At 35.9% G+C, this 22,789-nt stretch overlaps 1 protein-coding gene across 7 annotated transcripts in view; it reads right to left on the reverse strand.

The window, feature by feature from the left end:
• dysf (dysferlin, limb girdle muscular dystrophy 2B (autosomal recessive)) overlaps nt 1-22,789 on the reverse strand; it is a 153,008-nt gene that overhangs the window by 80,972 nt on the left and 49,247 nt on the right. For 6 of the 7 annotated variants that reach the window (NM_001442068.1, NM_001442066.1, NM_001442063.1 and 3 more), the window contains 14 exon segments: nt 3,111-3,188; nt 3,287-3,374; nt 7,837-8,010; nt 14,274-14,416; nt 14,534-14,639; nt 14,798-14,912; nt 15,000-15,166; nt 17,832-17,963; nt 18,077-18,223; nt 18,317-18,512; nt 19,913-20,019; nt 20,114-20,238; nt 21,649-21,826; nt 21,929-22,042. In NM_001442068.1, the coding sequence (NP_001428997.1) occupies nt 3,111-3,188; nt 3,287-3,374; nt 7,837-8,010; nt 14,274-14,416; nt 14,534-14,639; nt 14,798-14,912; nt 15,000-15,166; nt 17,832-17,963; nt 18,077-18,223; nt 18,317-18,512; nt 19,913-20,019; nt 20,114-20,238; nt 21,649-21,826; nt 21,929-22,042 (1,870 nt within the window). 7 annotated transcript variants of the gene reach the window in all.

Raw genomic sequence — 22,789 nt, forward strand, 5'->3', positions numbered from 1 at the left:
CAACGATATTATGTTATCAGGACAATGTGGCAGTAAGCTTGTAACTGTACTGTGCATTTACATTGTGTCCATATACATAAATGTAAACACAAGAAAACACAAGAAAACAACATTAACATTATGCCAGACATAATGGGTCATTCCCAGCCACTAGACATTTATGACAGGATATTTTAGTGTCATCGAGTGACAGATGTGAAAGTATGTTGTGGGACTACTATACAGGAGATATTATGGATAATAGATAGCAAAATTTAGCCTTTTTTTTTAAATGCATGACCGTAAAACACGAATGCCATTATGTATATATTAAAACATGTCTTGTTGGAAAAAATTCTAATAATGCCGAAAAATACTATTTTATGTATCTCTTGACTCGCATATGCAGCCATGTTGTCGTTATAGCTGGTGTATTCTGGAAAATCTTTGTACTCCTTGGTTTCGAGTGTGGTCCTGAAAAATATCTGTTTCAAAGGCTATCTAGCCCTTCCCCTTAGCCCTACACCTTTAAGCTAAAAAGAAATGGGACACCCCTACCCCATGTAAACGCGCAACATGAGAGGTAGGGGTAAGGAGAAGGCCTAAGGGGTAAAACTTGGATTAGGCCTTATTATTATTATGCACCATGACACTATATCTGTGCCCACATCAGTGAATGAAAACTGAATGAAACATGCAAGTATCTTCTATTGTTTTTGATGAGCTAAATGGAAATATATATAGGAATAAAAATAATAATAAATTATTGACATCTTCATCCTGACTAAAAGTGTGTACCCCAGCTTTTAATGTATCTTGAATGCACTTGAACTCTTTTAAATAGTTGTTTAATATATGTCAAATCAAATAGGCACTGCTGGAAAACTGAAGGATCTACAGGACATAGAGGATTATTCTGAAGGAAAGCATCAGATTAACTGTTCAGAACAAAAAAGGGGCTCATAAACAACCATCACAAAGCATATCACCCAGGTGACCACACACAGTATTAAAAACCAAGGGATCACAAACTTTGCAAGGAGTCATTTTTATAATTCTGGCTATTTTAAATAAAATTTATGTTAAATATCTTACTCAGAATACTCTTAATCAGTTCAACACAAAAAAATAACATGCATTTTGTATGATCTTTCGGTATAACACTTAGGGACGAATTCTCACTATTAACTGGTAGCTTATACGCATGATTATTATTAAGATATTGGTTGCTTATTATTGCTTATAAAGTGCATATTGGGCATGATCTAATTCTACATCCGTAATCTTACCAATTCCTACACTTAACTATTATTAAGCAGCCAACAGTGTTGGGGAGTAACTAGTTACATGTAACAGCATTACGTAATTTAATTACAAAATAAATGCAACAGTAATTTGTTACAGTTACTGAGGAAAAATGTGTAACTAAATTACAGTTACTTTTACAATTACGTTTACAAATGGAGTTACGTCTAAAAATATTCTTTAAAAATCTGGGATATGTTGAATAATATTAACCTGTTGCTTTGCCTGTTTTTGATATGCACGATGCCTTCTGCTAATGTCATTCATTAAAGCAGTGCTATTTTGTTGCTTTTGATTGGTTTACCAGTTTGAATTTGAGGCGCACCATGGATAGCAATTACGTTAATACTTTTTGCCTACTACAACCAGTCTGAGAGCTGTCACCACTTCATTGCTGGAAATTTAAAACCATTTCACCCTGAAATCTGCCAGTGTTACGTAAATGATAAAGAAGAGGGGAGGGGGGTCACATACTACATGATCTGACAACAACTCGTTACCCAACCCAGTCAAGCTACCAAACCACAGCCAATGAAATGCTGAGGGAGTCGTCATCAGAAAAAGCTGAACACCATTGGCTGCTTGTCGGCTGATGACATCACTGACAGCGTTTCAAGCTTTCAATTTAAAGCATTTAAAAACATCGTCAATCAGCTGAGCAGATCAATCACTTATCTGCAAGGTTCAAGTGAATAGATACACAGAGAGTTTTAAATTTTTGTAATTTAATGACTCTTTGAAATAAAACATATCTATAACACGCTGACGTTTTCTAAATATCTGTGTTTTTTTTTTCTAACATTGTTATTTTTTTAAATAACAAAACAGTAAAGATCTGAGCATTTCTAATAACCATATTGGTCAACATGACTGTATGCATGTCTGCTACTTTTCGCTATGGCTTTAAATATGCATGCATTTTTTGCCTAGCAACTACCTGCTAACATTAACAGAACTTTCTGGTAGCAAAAACTTCAGATACATCTTTCAAAACAGCATTTTCTGTGCTGTAAAATAGCTCCTTTTGAAAGTGAAAATGAAAGCAAGGCCCAGACTTTTGCGTGTTCTATTATCTTAATTACATATTTATAGGCTGTATTACCAAAAAAGATTATATTTTAGGGTAATGGTGTCATAGAATATGATTACAGGAAGCTTAATTGTAATATCTCAATAGAAGTTTTGAATGTAAATATGATGTAACAATATAACATCTTATATGAGAATGCTCATAATGAGCAGTATGGTAACTGTAACATGTAATGAAGAGAGTTCATCAATGCCCATTCCGGCCAATCACAGACATTTCTGTTGAGCCCCTGAGCACAATGGCCATTCAGCTCAAGCTGATTTGCTCTCTCATTGGCTGCAGCTTGTCACTAAATCTGACCGCACATGGGGTTGAGTCGGCCAACTGCTCTGGAATATTCAGCATGCTAGATATTAGATTTCCGTCTGCGAGGTGTCTGCAACGCTTCAGCGAGCCTCTTTGATGTGTTGTTCAAAAGTTCACACATAAAGACTGCCGAGCGCCGGCACCCGCAGATTTTTCCCCGATCACAGCCCGATCTGTCGTCGAGCTTGTTAACTTCCAAATCGTGCTCAAATCAGGCTGAAAATCCTATAGTGTGAACTATGCTTTAGATAACAGTGAGAATTGTACCTTAAAATAAAATGTGACCAATCTCTCTTATTTTGTTAAAAGTTTTTACATTTCACATATTCACAAACTTTCAAGCAATCTATGCATGTATGTAGATACACAACCCTGATTTACATTTGTGATTTCTATAATAGTGACAATTAAGGCAGTACTGTATGCTCACCCGAGAAACTGTCCTTGTCCATAGCCAGCAGGTCTCTGGCCTGATACAAGTAACAGCGCAAATGATACAGGGTCCCACCTGAAAAATCATAAAGAAAAACATCAGTCTAGTCTTAGCCATCATTTAAATGTGCCTGTTTTTGAAATGAGCTAAAAAAAACGGCATGTTTGACTCACTATCAAAGAAGCAGGAGATAGTCGGCCGGCTGACACCAAACGTTGTAGTGACTGACTTATCGTCATTCTTTTCATCAGTAAAGCTGCTCTGTTGACAAAAAGGAACAAACAAAAACACTGTGAGACACACCATGTTCTTTCAATGTAAACAGCAGACCTGCATATGTTGGCATTTTTGGCGTCTGGACAAGACAAGGCATTCATGTTGGATCAGATATCACAATACTCTAACCAAAAGAGTAAACAGAGTACGTGATAATGATGACTTTGCTGTCAGATGTGGAAAGGGCAACTGTATAAGCGCCACAAACCACTGGAATGAAGTGATTACGTGTCACTATCCCAAGACACTCGAATATCATTTTGACACATGCAAAAATCCTGACCTTCTCTGAATAAAATGCCAGATGATGTCTCGTAACCAAACTAAAACTGCTATGTCATTTGTGGCTCACTATGTTTACATAACCCAATACCCTTGTACGGTTTTAGAGAAGAAAAAAAATAAGTAAAGAAACACACCCTCCAATGTGCCCTCTAAAACAGGACTTCAATTTTAACAAGTTGTGGTGCAGAGCAACCAAATACACAGAATTGATATTTTTCATGGCACAACGTTCACACATGTAGGTTTTAGCACCAAGAAAGCCAAGGCATAATCAAAACCTGCTTTCTAAAATGTCTGATTCATTCTAGTGAATTACTCATCCTAAAAGGCTCGTATCTAAAAGAAGTAACTCATTTTAGGGAATCCGTTTTAGGCAATGTACAATATAGTGGATCTGTTCATTTCAGACCACTCTCCATCTTTCATATATATCAGTCAAAAGTCTAATTCACTGATTCAATTGATCCTAAATGGCTCTTTCTCATTTGTCACAGTGAAGAGTTTGATTTATTCTAGTGAATTGGTTCATTTTAAACTGCTATCTATCTTTCACGTCGTATGCTGGAAAGTCTGATTGATTCTAGTAAATTGATTCAACCTAAACACCTCGTACATGGCACAGTGAAAGTCTGGTCAATTTTATTAAAACAGTTCATAATATGAATGTCTTTCTTACTTTTGTAATGGTAAAACAAATTAAATCATATTTCAATTCATTCTGGGTAACTAATTAATCTTAAAATTCTACTTATAATTTCTATCAAATAAATCAATCTTCTATGACATTCTCGTGAATCATTTCATCTTAAATACTCTATATCAGGGTTCACCAACCCTGTTCCTGGAGAGCTACCTTCCAGCAGATTTCTGTTGCAACCCTGACCAAACACACCTGCCTGTAATTATTCAATTCAATACATGTTTATTTCTATAGCGCTTTTACAATGTAGAATGTCAAAGCAGATTAACATAGAACTTTTAGTAAATTAAAACTGTCAGTCCAGTTTTTAGAGTTTAAGCTCAGTTTAGTTCAGTTCAGTGTGGTTTAAATTTCACTGCTGGAAGTCCAAACATTGAAGATCGATGCGCAGGTTCACAAATCCCAACCACGCAAGCCAGTGGAGACAGTAGCGAAGAACAAATTTCACCAATTGACAAAAGTGAAGGAAAAGGCCTTGAGAGATATCAAGTGCTGCTTCGGGTTCTAATGTGGTGTGTGAGGGTTGGTGACCCTTGCTCTATGTGATACTCTAAGTGCTGAAAAGACATGATTCAACAGTCAACCAGTTCATTCTAAAATAAATCTCTCTCATGGATGGACGGATGGATAGATTGATAGGGTTTCATATGTAACACTGCAAAGTCTTCATTCATTCTAGTAAACAATTCAACCTAAACACTTTCTCATATATAGCACAGTTAAAAAGTCTGAAGAATTTTACTGAATTTGTCTATTTCTCTTTCATGACAGTAAAACGTCTGATTCATCACAGTGAATCTGTTCATTGTAACTTGTAATCTGTTTCATACTTAGAGGTGAAGTCTTATTCCGCTAAACTGGTTCATCTTAAGGCCAGGACACACCAAGTCGATGCTACACAACTAGCATAGATGAAACCATTTGAATACCATTATCATAGTAATTCTCCCTCACCTCTGAGGGATTCACTCCTGCAAGTAAGTCAGATAATCTAAGAATTCATATCAGTTGCAAATAATAGAGAATTATAGTGAAATTACAGCTGGTCTCTTTGTGTTCCTTCTTGATTTACATTGTTTACTTGCTACGTCACTTCACTATGTCACGCTCTCGATGATAAATAACCAGTCAGAGCACTCTCTTCAGCCAAAGGCTCATCGCCGATTCAACGTGCTGAATTGGGCCAACGAGTTTTAACATTATCCTGACATGTGGAAAAATATCAAACCAAACCGAATGAAGCTGACCAATGGACCAACAAAGCCCAACAGCCAACTTTTTTTTTATTGCTTCATAATAAATCAGAAAAATGTCTTACCCATTCTAGTGAAACAGTTCACTTTAAAAAGCTCTCCTGCAAAGGCTGATTTACTCAAGAGAATCAGATACATATGCTAATTACAGTGCATCCAGAAAGTATTCATAGCGCTTCACTTTTTCCTCATTTTTTTATGTTACAGCCTTATTCCAAAAAGTGATTAAAAAAAAGAAGAAAAAAAAAGAGTTTTTGAAATTGTTGCAAATTTATTAAAAATAAAAAACCTGAAAAATCTCAAGTATTCACAGCCTTTGCCGTGAAGCTCAGGTACATTCTGTTTCCTCTGATCATTCTTGAGATTTTTCAGCAACTTAATTGGAGTTTACCTGTGGTAAATTCAGTTGATTAGACATGATTTGAAAAGGCATACACCAGTCTATATAAGGTCCCAGGGTTGTCTGTAGATCTCCGAGATGGGATTGTCTTGAGGCACAAGGCTGGGGTAGGTTACAGAAAAATTTCTGCTGCTCTGAAAGTTCCAATGGGCACAGTGGCCCCAATCATCCGTAAGTGGAAGATGTTTGAAACCACCAGGACTCTTCCTAGAGCTGGCCGGCCATCTAAGCTGAGTGATCGGGGGAGAAGGGCCTTAGTCAGGGAAGTGATCAATAACCTGATGGTCACTCTGTCTCAGCTTCAGCGTTCTTCTGTAGAGAGAAGAGAACCTTACAGAAGGACAACAATCTATGCAGCAATCCACCAATCAGGCCTGTATGGTATAGTGGCCAGAGGGAAGCCACTCTCCGCCTGAAATTTGCCAAAAGGCATCAGAAGGACTCTCAGACCATAAGAAACCAAATTCTCTGGTCTGATGAGACTAAAACGGAACTCCTTGGAGTGATTGCCAGGCATTACATTTTGAAAAAACCAGGCACCGCTCATCATTAGGCTAATACCATACCAACAGTGAAGCATGGTGGTGTCAGAATCATGCTGTGGGGACTTTTAGCAGCAGGAACTGGAAGACAAGTCAGGATAGAGGGAAAGATGAATGAAGCAATGTAAAGAGACATCCTGAATGAAAACCTGCTTCAGAGTGCTCTTGACCTCAGACTGGGGCTTCTAGCAGGACAATGACCCAAAGCAAACCGCCAAAATATGAATGGAATGGCTTCACAACAACTCGGTGAATGTCTTTGAGTGGCCCAGCCAGAGCCCAGAGCTAAATCTTATTGAACATTGTCGCTTTGCATCCACCTGGGAGAGCTTAAGAGGAACCGCAACCTGCAATGTGCCAAGCTTTTGGCATCATATTCAAGAAGACTATAATTGCTGGCAAAGGTGTATCAACAAAGTTTTGAGCAAAGGCTGTGATTTTTAAGGTTTTTTATTTGTAATAAATTTGAAACAATTTAAAAAACTCTTTTTTACATTGTCAATATGGGGTATTGTGTGTAGAATTTTGAGGAAATAAATTCATTAAATCCATTTTGGAATAAGGCTGTAACAAAAAAAAATTGGAAAAATTGAAGTGCTATGAATACTTTCCAGATGCACTGTCTGTATATATGCTACCGAAAAACAAACAAACCCAGATTAAACACTCCTCATCATACAGATACCATTCAATTTGTCCAAAATCCATATATGATGCTTATACTTGAAGCCTCTTGGTCCAACTTTCAGGTGTACAGTAAGGTCCAATAAGAGCAAAAGATTCTTCCAGTTCACCCCCACGAAGCACTGAGGCCTTTTACTTGCACCATGGATCTATTCCAGACTCTCATCAACTCTCAATTATCAACCCAGCCAAGACCACATGACATCTCATTCCAAAGCAGCCTGGAATAGATCTGTAACAATGCACCCAGAGGACCAGACTATGCGTAAGAGAATAAGCATACTAACAAGGCTTTATGCATACGCTGTCTTTCACACTCACTGTTCCATCACTGTCTCCCTGTAAATGATATCCCACGATGCCCTTATTTTACCAGGCTGATTCCACGTTGCTTGCCCAGTCTCTTTCAGCACCTCCGATTTGTCCAAACTCAAAGCCCTCCACACCCATTCTCGCCTTTGCTTCGTCTAAATTGCATCTCACCCTTGTTTGATTCTCTCCCACCACTTTCCTTTCCAGTCTCTCTGTCTAAATCTCACCCCAATTCCAGCTCCACATCACTCAAATAGTCAGCCCTCATTACCAGCGAACACTCCAAGGCAAAGATGGCCGCCGGCCCCGTCTTTTCTAATGGCTCCATTCGACGTCTCCAGCGCCGGCGACGGAACAAGTCGGTTTTCTTCTGCTTGAGGTGAAACTTCCAGCCAAATAAAGAGGCATATTCCCAGCCCTCACGCTCGGACTCGTCTGGCCGCTGCTGTAGGAGAGAAAGCACACACAGAATTAAGACACATTTATATAACTCAACTTGTTTATTTTCAAAGGATTTTTTTATATACATGTTCTGGTATGAGCCTAACCAGAGGTGCACAAAAAAAGACATATAGCAGACATTGGGACCTTAAGAATCATGAGGAAAGGATTAGTGAGGAATTAAAGTTATCTAATACAGTAAAAAGACAGAGTACCACATGAGAAATGTTTCTGAATCTGTGCTCGAAGAGTGCCACCATGAGGACGTCTGATACCCTACTTCTAGTCACCCTAAGTAGTTTTTAGAGCTGTATTTTATTTGTATATGGAAATAGGCATTTGCCTTTGCATCTTATTAGTCTTATTTGTTTTTAATAAAGTACAGTAATGAAGTTTGCACTGCACGCTTGTGGATTTTAAGCTTATTTTTGGTGTGTTAATCTTGTCAATAATATCAATAAGAAGGTCATGATTCACACCTTTTAAATAATTACTTTATATAGCTTTATTTTACATTCTTAAGTGATACAAAACACAGACGTTCCGGCACAATGCCTTCCTTAGTTCATTACACAATCCTCTTACTCCAGCCTTTTATCCCAGAGTCAATTCCATTAGATCATTAGTTAGACGGCCACTTAGTAATTAAAAACAATCTCATTTTAGTTTCAAAATACTGTAATTAACCACACAAGAAATATTTACCTTCACCTTTAAAAAAAATCATCTCCATTGCACAGGAAAATAGCACATCAATTATCGTCAATCACTTATTCATGTCTACGTCAATGCAATGAAATTCTGATAGTCCGAAACATTAAAAATACATTTTTATCACATTATCTGTATCGTTACGCAAAATCCATGATTCACAATATTATAGCTAAACAAAAAAAAAAAAACATTAAAGAAACACTGAAAGGTCCAATTCCTCGTTTATTCCTCTTGGTGTGAGTGATTTTAATTTATGAATCCAGAACGCTTCTCTGTGTAATAATCTTTTATTCAGATTACCTCCTCTATGTGATTCAAAGACTTCTTCAATTCCTATATATTCTAGTTGTCTACCGTCATGTCTGAAATCTATAAAATTTTTGCTACTGCCGAAGTTAAGTTATATCTTTTTAATAAAGTACAAATATAAAGTGATATGACAGCAGGATGGATGAAGATGTAATAAAATGAACCAAGTAATAACAATTGTCTATTTCTATATACGTTGTAATCCTGAAAAAGGTAAAAATGGATATTTAAGAAAAGACAGTTAACAAAGAAGACATATATTAACGTACTTTTTTTTTCTCTTAAAAGTCAAATTATCATATAACATGATTTTATGCTTTGAGATAACATTAATTTCTTTAGTTCAAGGTTTTCCGACTCGAGTTCAGCTATTCGCTCCTCTGCTTCATACAGTCTTGTGCCATGTGACTGAAAATCTTCGGAGATGCCTTCTAACCTCTGGTTTATGCCACTTTTCAGCTTGTCCACTTTTGTTTTTATATAATTTTTAAACTCTTCTTTGAATTGGCTGAATTCTTTCCTTAAATCCGTCTTCAGTTCGAAGTGCTCTCACTGCTCGCAAAGTTTTGACGCTATGTTATTTCTCAGGGAACAGTTTATCGTTGTCATCCATCATCTAGTTCTCCTCCTCACTTATTTTTAGGTTTACAGACCCCTTTTTACAGTAGGTTTCGCCTTTAAAGCAAGTCATTTCACTAGGCTGCCATCTTTGAAACGCCTCTCAGACAGTATGCTCAGGCATTCTGTTTAAATGGAATTGAACTATCAAATTCTCCAAAACTACTTGCCAAGCTTACGATTACATTTCATATTACGAATAATCAATAAAACTAAACAACAATTGTCTATTTAGTTTCATTTCTGAATGTTCGTATAACACATAATCTGCAGAAACTCATGTCTGGACCGAGCACCTCCTTAGGAGAATTGTCATTCTATAGCGATCGCTGATTGGCTCCTATACTAGAAGGCAGCCTTTATTCACCATAATGACAGTTACACTTTCTCCTATTTGAAAGCATAGGAGAGACATGTCTTGAGTATTTTATAGTCTTTGGTTTCGCCCCACTTATTTAAAAATTGTCTGGTGCAAAAAACACTTGAATATGTAAAAGTATAAGAGCTTTTTGAACATAATGACCAGTAGAGTACATTTTATTCAGCCATCCTATGGCTCACCTAACCAGAAGTCCCCACATCACATTAATTTCATTTTAAAATATATGAGCTAACATATTTTCACAATAATTTTGAATAAGCGCAACGTTGCTTAGCATGAGACTTCTTTCAAATATTAATTATACCATGAGGGACATTCTACCAGAAACTTACATCTTTACTTATAAAAAATGTGACAGGGCCTGATCTTTAAGCTTGTCATCCTCGAAAAATCCTACAAAACAAGCATAAAATCATACAATATAATGATTGAGCGCATGCTTGATCACTGTCAGCTTCTTATCCATTAAATGATTTCACTTCCGAGTCATACATTGTAAAACCTAAAAAATTAGGGTAACTTAAACCATTTAAGGAAACCGATTGCAACAAACTATTTAAGTTCAAATAATAATCCTAATGAGTACTGTGAACTTGAGTGTATCCATTTAAGTAAACAAAGAAATTTGAGCACAGTAATACCCAATAAATGAAGACAATTTAAACAAACTGAGTACTTCAAAACCCAATAATCTAAGGCAAACTGTTTGAGTAAACTGATTGCTATAGACCATTTAAGTTAAAAAGTTAATCTATATGAGTACTGTGATCTTACTCCATTGAAGTTGAAGTAATAAAGTATTTAATTAACTCATTACCTTCAACACTGAGTTCAATACTCTTTTCAAATGACTAGAATAACCTTACAGTACATTTTTAGTTAACTACACTCATTTCAGTTTTTAAAGCTGACTGTTGGGTTTTACAGTGTAGCTATAAATCTGTATTGCACACATTTATGTTAAATTTAATGCAAATATGACAGAAACATGGGGATAATTGTAAATGTTTTCATATTATATAATGTATTATTTATTTGTGGAATTGATTTATTCTAATAATAATTTTTATAATGTTTTTAATCAATTTATGTGAATGATAACAACTTGAACTTGCTAAAAATTTTTCGAAATAACAGTTTTTAGCATAACAAAACTATTTAAGCTGCAGGTTTAATTGGGCTGAGGACAAGGACAATGACGTGGTTTGTAAATTTGGAAAGTGTTTAAAAAAAAAAAAAGATCTGAGAACCAAATAAAGGACACATTTATTTACAGAACAATTAACAGAAATCAACCATCAGTCCATTTTTTTCAGTGTATTTATGTTTTTATTTCAGGGACAGATAAAGTAAGTTTCTAGTAGTATGTCCCATAAGCTTTTGAATGGCAGTGTAAAACACATTTTTATATATTTAGCTGTCCAAATAGTTTAAAAAAACTCATTTGAAGTAAATCATATAATTGAAACCACCATTTATACCAAACCACTGTCACACACATTTACCCAACTTAAATTTTGCAAATATAAACACACTGAGCTTCATTCATGAAACACGAGCAGAACAAATACCCATGTAAATCACTCATAAATCCATTCTTATGTAAACAGTCGCATTAAATTGAATGTGACAATTTATGTAAGAATGTATTTACTGACAATTTAACACTAATTTCATCTGTTCGTGTTTCATAAATAAAGCCCTATGTCTCAATGACTAAAAAACAAATACGCTGATGTTGTTCAGTTGTTCAGAGATCTCAAGAATTTAATTTTTGATCTTTTATTAAGAAACTATGCTTGTTTGCTTATGTGGATGAAGCCTTTCGCAGACAAAGGCTGTTTATCACTCTCTCTCTCACACACACACACCCTTCACACACAGATGATGAACATTAAGCATATTTGCGGCTGGACTTTAAAGTTGGACCAGAGTTTTCCCTGCCAAGTGGATTAGAGGTGTGGGATTGATTTCAGATTATTCTCAGATGGCATGATTAATTAGGTGTCCTCTCAAGCTCCATCGGCCCCTCAGCAGATGTGTTCAGGGACGGGGAAGACCTCCTGAGACTACACAGAGCTTTTTTATGGCACGCCACCCTGAGCTTTAACAGAATCCCCCACAATTCCAGGAGAACCAAAGGAGGCTTTGGCCAAGATCCTTCGTTTATAAGTCGCTCTCAATACAAAACAAAACTATTTCTCTGACTGAAAATAGAGATGCAAGATTTGATGCTAGACGTTTTTTTATATACTATGTTTTTTTTTTTTTATTGAGCTAAGGATAATAGGATAATTCTGAAAAGACAATTACAAACAATGTAATTTTACATGATCTGTTATTACAAAAAAATTGTTCTGACAATGAGACATTATTGACAGGTAAATCAAACAAACGATATGATTAGGTAAACTTTTACAGTACGTACAGATATACTGAGAACATCTTAATTTTAAGACACATGAAACAAATGTTTTTTATAAAGTTTCATAATTTATAATGTTTTTTTTATATCTAAACATTGTCATACACAATGGATGAAATTAGGATCTGCACTGTAAAAAACATTCTGTTAATTAACATGTTCCGTATTTTGTGATTCTCATGTGTTTTCTGTTTACTTACAGATGTGAATTGCATTATGGAAGTTTTATCTTTGCTCGGTCCACTTCTGATGTTAAAAAAAATTAACTCAAGAGTTTAAACAGAGTGACTTCCATTAACATTTTGGTAGTTTGACACTTTTTGAGAGAAAAGTTTTAGTTTTTAAAAAAAAATAATATATAGAGAACTAAGTTTGCAAAATAACAGAAATTGTACTGATAGCTTATTACCAGCTTTTTGTTCTGTAATTTACACCAACAGCAACCCAGACAATATCTCACTTCAAACTTTAAAAAATATCATTTATTTTCCTTCGGCTTAATCCATTTATTCATTAAAATATTTAAAAAAGACAATTTCAATATCAAAAGCAATTATAGGAAAGATCAAGGTCCCATATCCCATTGCAAAAGACTAAATAAATGGAAAAAAAAAACAAGAATTACAAAATACGGAAAACTGTCAATTTGCAGATATTTTTTACAGTGTGTATATTACTGCATTTTTCTGGAATGGAATTCTACCGCAGAGCAAATTAGGTTGCAAAGAACCAGAGCCGATAAGAATAAGCTTTGTAATCGATTAACAACACAGCAGTAAAATGTGTTAGGACATGCTTTTTGGGGCATTAAATAATGATACAAATACAAGTAAGCTGACTTGCATAAACCCAAAGTGAACACCTTGGATGATTCATTTGAATACTCCTCTCCCATATATTTTGCATCTGAAACTCTTCAGGACCGTTCACACCAAGGATGATACCTATAAATATATATTATAACAATATTTGTGCCCACAGCAGCAAATGATAACTGTTATCTTTTTTTGCATTACCTGTTGTAACCAGCAGATGTCATCAGATTGCTTCTTTCTAGTGCGTCTGACCAGTGAATCCAGCTTATGTAATCTATCTAATCTAACAGTGATTTTAGCTAATTGTAGTAAATGAAATGGAATAAAAAAAAAGTTTTCCCCCAGCTTTTTTTAAAGGCATTTTCTAAGACGCAGAAAATAGCACTGGTTACTTCAGTTGCATATATTTTTATACTTCAATTTGCTAGCTTTGCTTGCATAGCTTCCATGTCATGTACATTATTATCATTTCATGTATACAAGATAGTTATTATCTTTAAATAATCTTTAAATAAAGTCTTTACATCAAGCTGGGTGAATCTCAGCATCTCCGCAATGTTGTGTGTAGCTTTAAGTTGTGCAAGCCCTTTATAATTCAGTGGATTCTTCATGGCTAATGGCGTTTTATCATCATTTAGCTGTAAATATGATTCTGCAAATGATCCCAATGATATTGTCACTTTGCATCTTTATTGTTTACGCTGTGGTCTGAATTCTGCTGTTGGTTTATATTTACAGTCTAGTATATAAAGTTTTATATAGTATACCCTATCAATCCTTGGCGTTAACAAAATTCTTATGCAATCGTTAAGGGCCAGCTGCAAATTTCACCATCTACCCTTTTTCAATGCAAAGTTTTCTCTGCATGTCTTTAGTACATGTAACCCCAAATGAGGTTTTGTGCTGCTGGTGCAAGTCATTAGTAAATCTGGCCATGAAACATGCAGCTCAAATTGAAAACAAACCAAGTGGCAACACTTTGCTAATGACTGATGATGACATACTTTTCTGAGCGCCTCCATTTTCTGCATGTCTCTACGGCGGAGTCTGATCCAGCGTCTCCGACGGTTGGTATGGTACATCTTCTCAGATGGAACCCAGGACTTTGGTCGGCGGTCCGGGGGAAGGGTTATTCCATATTCCCACCCTATAGGTAAATGGAGATTTATTTTGGTTCACATTTCTTCTGCTTTTCATTATTTTGTATATAGAAAAGATCTGCAAAACGTCAGTTGTTCACGTGTATGGGATAAAATTTCCATACCTTGATCATCCACTGCACGCTTCAGATCCTCACTCCACTCAATATCCTCCCACACCCAGCCAGGGGGACACTCGATCTCATCTTTAGGAACAGCCTTTTCTCCATTCTGCCCCCCAGTGGAGACATAAACAGATTTGTTTTTTTGTTTTTTTCAAGTAAAATACCCTTTGACTTACTATTCCTCGACACCTCATGAAAATAATAACCTAATAACCATAAGAACTGAAGACTCATCAGTAAATTATGATTGAAATACACACTGACCACATCTGTGTACCCCTCCGGCATGCCAATCCACTGTCCTCCTGGCAACCGCAACTGATTTTCAAACACCTCCTCCAAAAAGCTTATATGACCTGCATCAGCATCATACAGCATCCTGAGCACAGAGGAGAACTCATGTTATGCAGTTACAGAGGGTGTTTAATGATGCATATGTCCCTTCTAAAGATAAGATGGTACTCACGTTTTCTCTGGGCTGATGAACCATTCTCCTGCCCAGCTCCAGCCTGAAGAGGGTTTGAAGCTCTCCTTTGGCAGTTTGACTCTGCCGGTCACATCACTGAACTTGGGGTAAGTCAGACCCGTCGTACCCCAGTTCCCCACCAGAGCCAGTTTAGTCTGGTTCTCATACTGTAAACGACAATAAATCTTGCTCAAAAGGATAGCTTTAACATAAGTGTGCAATATTGATGCAAACATGATATAAAATATTAGTGAGATTTTTTTTAGGATGACTTAATATATAGGTCTCAAACTGAATTCCTGGCTATAGCTCTGCAAAGTTTTGTACTAACCCTAATCACACACAGCTGATCCAACTAAACTAGCTGTTCTATGCTGAATTCAAAACCGAACACTACTCAACTAGTACTATATTTAAAATTGAATTTACTACACGACTGTTAGAAAAGTCCGTTCTATATAGTATGGATGTGAGTAGTATGAGTGGAGGGCTGTGCAATTAATCAAAATCGATTTGAAATGTTGCAATCAGCTAATTGCAAGAGGCTGTGATATGAAATAAATATGTATTATTTAATTTTCCCTGCCCAGAGCAAATGTGTGACTGCCGTCTGTGTGTGACAGTCTAACTAGCCAATAAAGTGAGCACACTTTTGTTCTGCCTAATCAGAATTGCACAACCAAACTATGCAGAACGCCCACAATAAAACAAACAAACAGGAAAGCACGGAAAAGTGGGATAATGAAGTCTGCCGCTCCAAAAGCATTAATAGACTAATGAACTCACTACTGTTTGCTGTACAGAAAAAAAAATTGTATTTCATTTCTGAATACTTATAAACAAATTAGAATAAAAGTTGGAGTTAGTTAATATCTTTTCAGTTTCTTTTTTTAACTAACACTCAAAGCATTTTAGCAGTATGAAGCTACAATACAGAATATTAAGCTGAAGCTTGACAACAAAATTAAATCGCGAATCAAATATGCAATATGTTAACAAAAAAATTTAAAAATTTACACAAATTGCACAGCCCTAAGTGGAACTCGAACATCCGCCATTTGTCATTATCACGTGACCTACCCACGTCAGTTATGTCAATTCACTTCAATTCATGAATTTTCTCGCGTGGCATCATAAGATAGCATAGCGCCCATCGGATGCTCACTTTAGAAAATCACCAAAAGTAGTTGGTCATTCGGGTACTTCTTGCTTACTGTCTTTCGAATACTATGAATTCAGAAATATTACTCGGCTCACATACTGTTTGTATCGTACTACAGAGTATAGAAGTAAGCGATTTCAGATGCTGCACTAAGCTGTAGTTGTCTTGAACACCTTAATTATTTGGATCAGCTATGTTTGATTAGGGTTGGAGCAAAACTGTGCAGAGCTGCAGCCCTCCAGGAATTGAGTTTGAGATCTATGACTTATAAAAACAAATAAACTCACCAGAGTGCTATCTTAATGAGTGATTCAACAAATAGTTAATTCAGTCGATTGATTGATTTATTTTAAATTATTATTCTATATTTACACTATAATAATAATTATTATTATTCTCAAAAATATTGCAAGAATTAGATGCTTTGTTTCCAGTGAAGACTTAGAGAAACTTGTTCATGCTTTTATCAGCAGCATGGTGGATTACTGTAACGGCCTCCTCACTGGCCTTTCCAAAAAGACAGTAAGATTCCAGAATATGGCGGCCAGGATTCTGACCTGAACAAGAAAATCAAAGCACATCACACCAGTCCTCAGGTCTTTACACTCGCTCCCAGTTACATTCAGAATAGACTTTAAAGTATTATTACTTGTCTATACCAGGTGTGGGCAAACCTGGGGGCCCAGTGTCCTGCATAGTTTAGCTTCAACCATATTCAAACAGACCTCCCTATAGAGTTCAAGTGATCTTGAAGACACTGATTAGTTTTTTCAGGTGTGTTTTACTAGTGTTGGAACAAAACTCTGCAGGGACACCGGCCCTCGAGGATCAAGTTTGCCCATCCCTGGTCTATACTGTAAATCACTTAATGGCCAAGGACCTCAATACATTACAGATACGCTCACTGAATACAAACCTAACAGATCACTTAGATCTTTAGGATCATATGAACTAAAAATTCCAAGAGTTCAGTCAAAGCAGGGTGAATCGGCCTTCAGCAACTACGCCCCTCGCAGCTGGAATCAGCGTCCAGAAATGATCAGATGTGCTCCAACATTAAGCACGTTCAAATCAAGACTGAAAACACATCTGTTTTAGCTGTGCCTATACTGAATGAGCACTGTGCTACGTCCAACAGATTGCACTATTATGTTTTTCTTTTCTTTTTCATTCTTTTGTAACCTGTTTTAACACATTTTAATCTGTTTTTTCAGTTTTTATTCATTTTTAGTATTTGTTTTTATTTTTTTATACTTGTTTTTTTATTCGTGCTTATGTAAAACACTTTGAATTGCCACTGTGTATGAAATGTGCTATATAAATAAACTTGCCTTGCCTTAAAATGTCCATTTATAAACTAAAGTAATTTTTTAGCTGAAGATATAAATTCGGGAACAAAACAGCACAGTACTACTCTGACTGCATTTGAAATAGTCATTGGACAAACAAAAAAAAAAAAGGGCACTGACAACAGTGTATATTAAACATTATAAATACTAACTTGTTTGTTGAACTATTATTTAATATACTGTAGGCATTCTTATATTGAGGAAAAGGGCACTTCTGACTAAAACTATATCATATTTTTATAAATATCTAACACTAAATCCAACATAAGAATTTTTATTTTCTTTTTTAAAACTTGAATAACAGCATAACTACACACTCACCGTTTCTGCAAACACTGAGAGTTTGCCCTCTGCAAACTGGTTAAAAGATTTGACATCCGCAGTCAGTCCGAACCACACCTTGATTCTGAGCTGAGCTGGGATTTTACTACATCCCCCATCTTCCTGTGGACACTGAGCACAATATTACACAGAGAGATAGAAAGATTTATCAGTACTCCAGTGGTTCCATTCCTCATTTCCACTGTAGCATCGGTGTGTGTTTTGCCTCCAAAGAGTCTGTTTACCTTCATGAAAACCGTCTGAAGTTGGCCACAGTGCTTGCCACAGTAACCATAGGAAAAGAGAACTTGATGGGCAGGGATTCTGTGGTAGGCCACTCGTCTGTCTCCCTGAAGCATCCAGATTATTATATCTGGCAGACTGTTTTGGGGCTGGAAGAAAGAAAAGATTTTCAGCTTTTCACGATTATTTGAAGCAGGTGAAAGCAGCACAGAGTTTAGACATTCAAGTCACATGTCATTCACCTCCTCAGAGAGGTAGCGTAGTCTCATGGTCCAGTCCTCAGCCTGCTCCAGCACTGCACTCAGTTCAGTCTCTGGTCCATGTTTGAGTGCCAGGGCCGCCTGCACTATCTGCTGCATGTTAATCTTGCGCAGATTCCTCAGAGCTTTATCCAGTGGAGTCACACAAGGCCATTTGTCCAACTCAGGGAGTTCCTCACTACAGATAGGACATAAGAAGAAGAATCGAAAATTAAAAAATCTAAATAAATAAAACTTTTGAGACTCAAAATGCTTAAGCCTTGTGTATTGATGGGGATGTTTTTATCCACTTTGGTGTGATTTTAAGTCTTAATTTAGCAACAACAATCTCTGTGTTTCAGCAAATATAGTGATTTTGGTGACAAATCTTATTTTGACACAAATTTTAGAAAATTGCTTTGAAAATTGAGTAAATTTACTACCCTTTTGTTATGTTTGTGGATGTTTTTGCCCAATGGACTTTAATTACAATAACATTTATTGACTGCAAAGCCATGACACCATATAAAAATGCATTATTGATTGTTGCGGTTTTTCCCTGTTGGGAAGAAGCATTTTTGAGTGTGTGTGTGTGTGTGTGTGTGTGTGTGTGTGTGTGTGTGTGTGTGTGTGTGTGTGTGTGTGTGTGTGTGTGTGTGAGAGAGAGTTTGTGAGAGAGAGAGAAAAATAAAGAGATCTTTGTGCACTTATCTTGATATGTCTGAGAAAATCAAAATAAGCAGCTCAGCTCTCAGAACATAGTAAGCATTGTAAGTGTATTTACAGTATGAACAAACACTATAATCTGCTGTTTTACTCCATAGAGCTCCATATAAAAGCCAAAACTTTTTTTTGCGCAAGCCTATCCAAAGGGCTAATGCTGCCAACTGATGATCAAGAGTAAAAATGACACATTTTATCTCTTTCCAACAGGGAAAAATCACCAAAAACCGATTATGCACTGTACTAACTAGTCTAATAATAATAATAATAATAATAATAATATGTAATGAATTACAGCTGTTCTGTGACTGATTGGTTTCAACCAAGCCCAATGATTTTGTACACGTTAATTGTGGGTTAATCACAAACTATGTCATCATTTGCATCATCATGAAAGTTGCAGATGATCTTAAACCATTGATGTGCAATGTTATCTAAAAGCATTTTTTAAAATATCTTATTTTGCATTGAACAAAAGAATGAAACTCGAATAAGCTTTGAACAAGTGGAGAGTAAATGATGACAGAATAATCATTTGTAAATAAACTATCTCTTTATATTAACTATCTCGTCCCTATATACATATATTTATATACAACTTTGTTTAAACAAACAGGGTCGACACTGAACTTATATAGGCCAAATAAAGAGTCTATTGTTTTATAAATGCATTTTACAGCTAAATCTAGATCTGTCACAAATTTGATGTCGTTTGCATCATTGGTTCTGTTATTTCCTGTTTATTACCGAGCAGATTTCAAACAATGTACTGTATGAAAGGTTACATGTGACAAGCAACTTCACACAAAAGCACATCTTAGTCTCAGATAGAAGATGCAGTAGAGTTTCAGAAAAAACTTCTGAGCACATCTGCACCTGCAGTCTGCAATGACATCATCAAGCAGCTGGACAACCCTCTGCTCGACTTCCTGGTCGTCACTTCTTGCTTTGAGCTCCAGCTGTACCTGTTCCAAGTTTGACTCCTATTATTAAGAGAAAAACAGTATTAAGAAGTACATGTAAAACTGAGTCCCTTATAACATACCTTAATGTTTTAACTGAATTAATGTTTCTCACCAGTCGGTCGACTATGCTAAGCAGCATGTTGAGGGCTTCTATACGAGGGCCGATGTCTTCCCACTCTGAAGACACCACCACCACAGGTTTCACATTTCCCCATGGCAGGTAATAGTAATGGCAGCCTTAATAACCATATAAGATGCATACAAATGAATGTTATTTGCAACATTATTATTATCCTTAATATACAGGTTGTAAGTCCTGCTTGCACATACAGTACAGTGTTATCTGACATCATTGTTTTTCACACTAGCTACGTTTCCATCTACCTATTTCATGCACATTCTGATATGCACTGAAAAAATCACTTTTCTCAAACAAATTCCAGTATGTGCATTAAAACAAGTCATGTGATTTTGTTATAAGAGATCATGTGATGATCAAGATGTGTGTGAATGGACAAACCAGCAGACTAAGCACACTGTAAACAAATCTGAAATGTTGTTTTGGTCATTCTAAAACACTTTAACCGATTCAATATTATAGAGTTTTTAAATTTTAATGACCTCAAGAATCAACAGTGTCTGTGCTCTGCATCTCACACTTTCAAATGCCACAGCGCATTGACTGCATGTCAGGATGGTCTTCTGAGGCGCAAATCATTTATTAAATGAAGAAAAAATTGACGACAGGAAATTCCATTTTTACTGTTGATATTTGGTGCCAGTTTATCCAAAAGTCACGATTTTGTTCTCTTTGACTCATTGAATGGAAAGCTGCTTTATGAGCACATCTTTTATATGTAATTTAAAGTTAAAATTAAAATTAAATTAAAATTAATTCGCATATTTGGATGGAAACAGCTGATGTCACAAAAAAGCTGAGGACCATTTTCAGAGGACAAAAAGGTGATAATGTCATAAATAACATTCAGTTTTTGTACAGACTGGTCACATTACTTAATTAGACCTCAATATATCATCAGGGGCAACTGATAACTCCCAAAGTGACTCTACAAGTGCACAAAGTAAGATACTTACTCTTCAGCTCACTCAATTCCTTTTAGAAGACTTGGAATCCCCTTCTGGACTACAAATTAAATAAAACTTATAACATTTGTCATTTTGTTAGAGGGGAGTTTTTATTAATTAATTAATTATTATGTAATTTTTTTTCATCTGTATGCAGTTATTCTCTGAAGTTATGATTTAGTGCATCAAATGTATTTCATTTTTATGTATTAAGTTTTGTTAATTGACTTAATGAACGAGGAAAATTGCGGAAAGGATTAACAATGAACAACATATTACTGTTCACCTCTCTCAATATTTAATTTGATTTGTCAAAACACCAACAAAACAAAACAAAACACCAACAAAAAGATTGAAAAAAAAAGTGCATAAAGCCACTGATTAGCATTTTATAAATCACAAAGGACCGTGATTTCATGTTTCTGTAAAATGCAGAACCAATTAAGATTACTCTTTGAATTAAAAGAGTATAATATTTTACCAATAACATTCCCAAAATGTGTGCAATTTTTTAACAAAATCTTAACATTCTAAAGTATATTACATGTGGTATTATCTCACCGTCGAACACAGCTCTGCTGAATTGAGTGGTGGATGCCAGAGGCAAACAGGTGTTGTCGAACTTGTTGCCGTAGTTACCGATACTGACTTCAAACTGAACTGCATCGTCCACATCTTGAAGGAGAGTGGCCGAGTAGAACGCAGCAAACAGGGAAAACTTCCTCTTCCGCATGAATTTCTGTATCACAGCATAACAGAGGTGTACATGACGTCTTTTGAGTTATGCATTCTGAAGCGCATGATCTAATGTTCAATCCAACAACAGTAACTGTGATCTCACTTCTACCACTAGCAGGTCATCAGAGTTGATGTCTTCAGACCTTTGGTCCACCTGATCAGAAAGCTTTGTTATGAGCTCCAACAACACACGTCCCCGATAGGCCACACCCTCTCCCTATATACAAGAGGGGGGAAAAACACATACAAAAAGAAATTATGAGCCGATTCTAAAATATTTAAAAAAATAATAATAATAGTTAGCTATACAGCAAGAGCTGTCACACTTCAAATAGTGGAGCATGAGGAATGCTGGTCAAGTTATTCCAAGTTACATTTTAATTCAACTTAATATTTGAAAAAGGTTACAAAACATTAACAAACTAATCAAGACTAAATAAGGTTGGTCAAAGCAAACTTTTAAATCAGGTCAAGGAAGCCTACAAAGTTTGAAGAAAATGTTTAAAGATGTTTGCTTTGAAGTAGTTTAGTTGGAAGAAGTTAAAGTTTGATAAAGTACAGTTTAAAAAGCTTTCATGTTTGTTGTAACATGTTGTTAGCGTGTTTAGCAGTTAGCAGTTGTTAGCAGTTACTTGTCTGTTTTTACTACATATATAGCATAACATTTATAAACATTAACATGGTGCTGGCATTTAGCACATTACTAACATGTTATTACATATTGACAATGCTAGCATATTCTAGAACTTTGTTAACATGCTTTAAAATGCTGCTAGCATGTTTTAGCATATTGATAGCATAACATTTAAAAATATCAACATGGTGCTGACATGTTTTAGCATACTACTAACATGTTAGAACACAATGGTAATGCTAGCATATTGTAGAGCTGGGGTAACATGTTTTAAAATGCTGCTAGTCTGTTTAAGCATATTGATAGCATAACATTTATAAACATTAACAA

This window comes from Danio rerio, chromosome 7 (genome assembly GCF_052040795.2).
Source record: "Danio rerio strain M-AB ecotype USA chromosome 7, GRCz13ab, whole genome shotgun sequence".
Classification (NCBI taxonomy): Eukaryota; Metazoa; Chordata; class Actinopteri; order Cypriniformes; family Danionidae; genus Danio; species Danio rerio.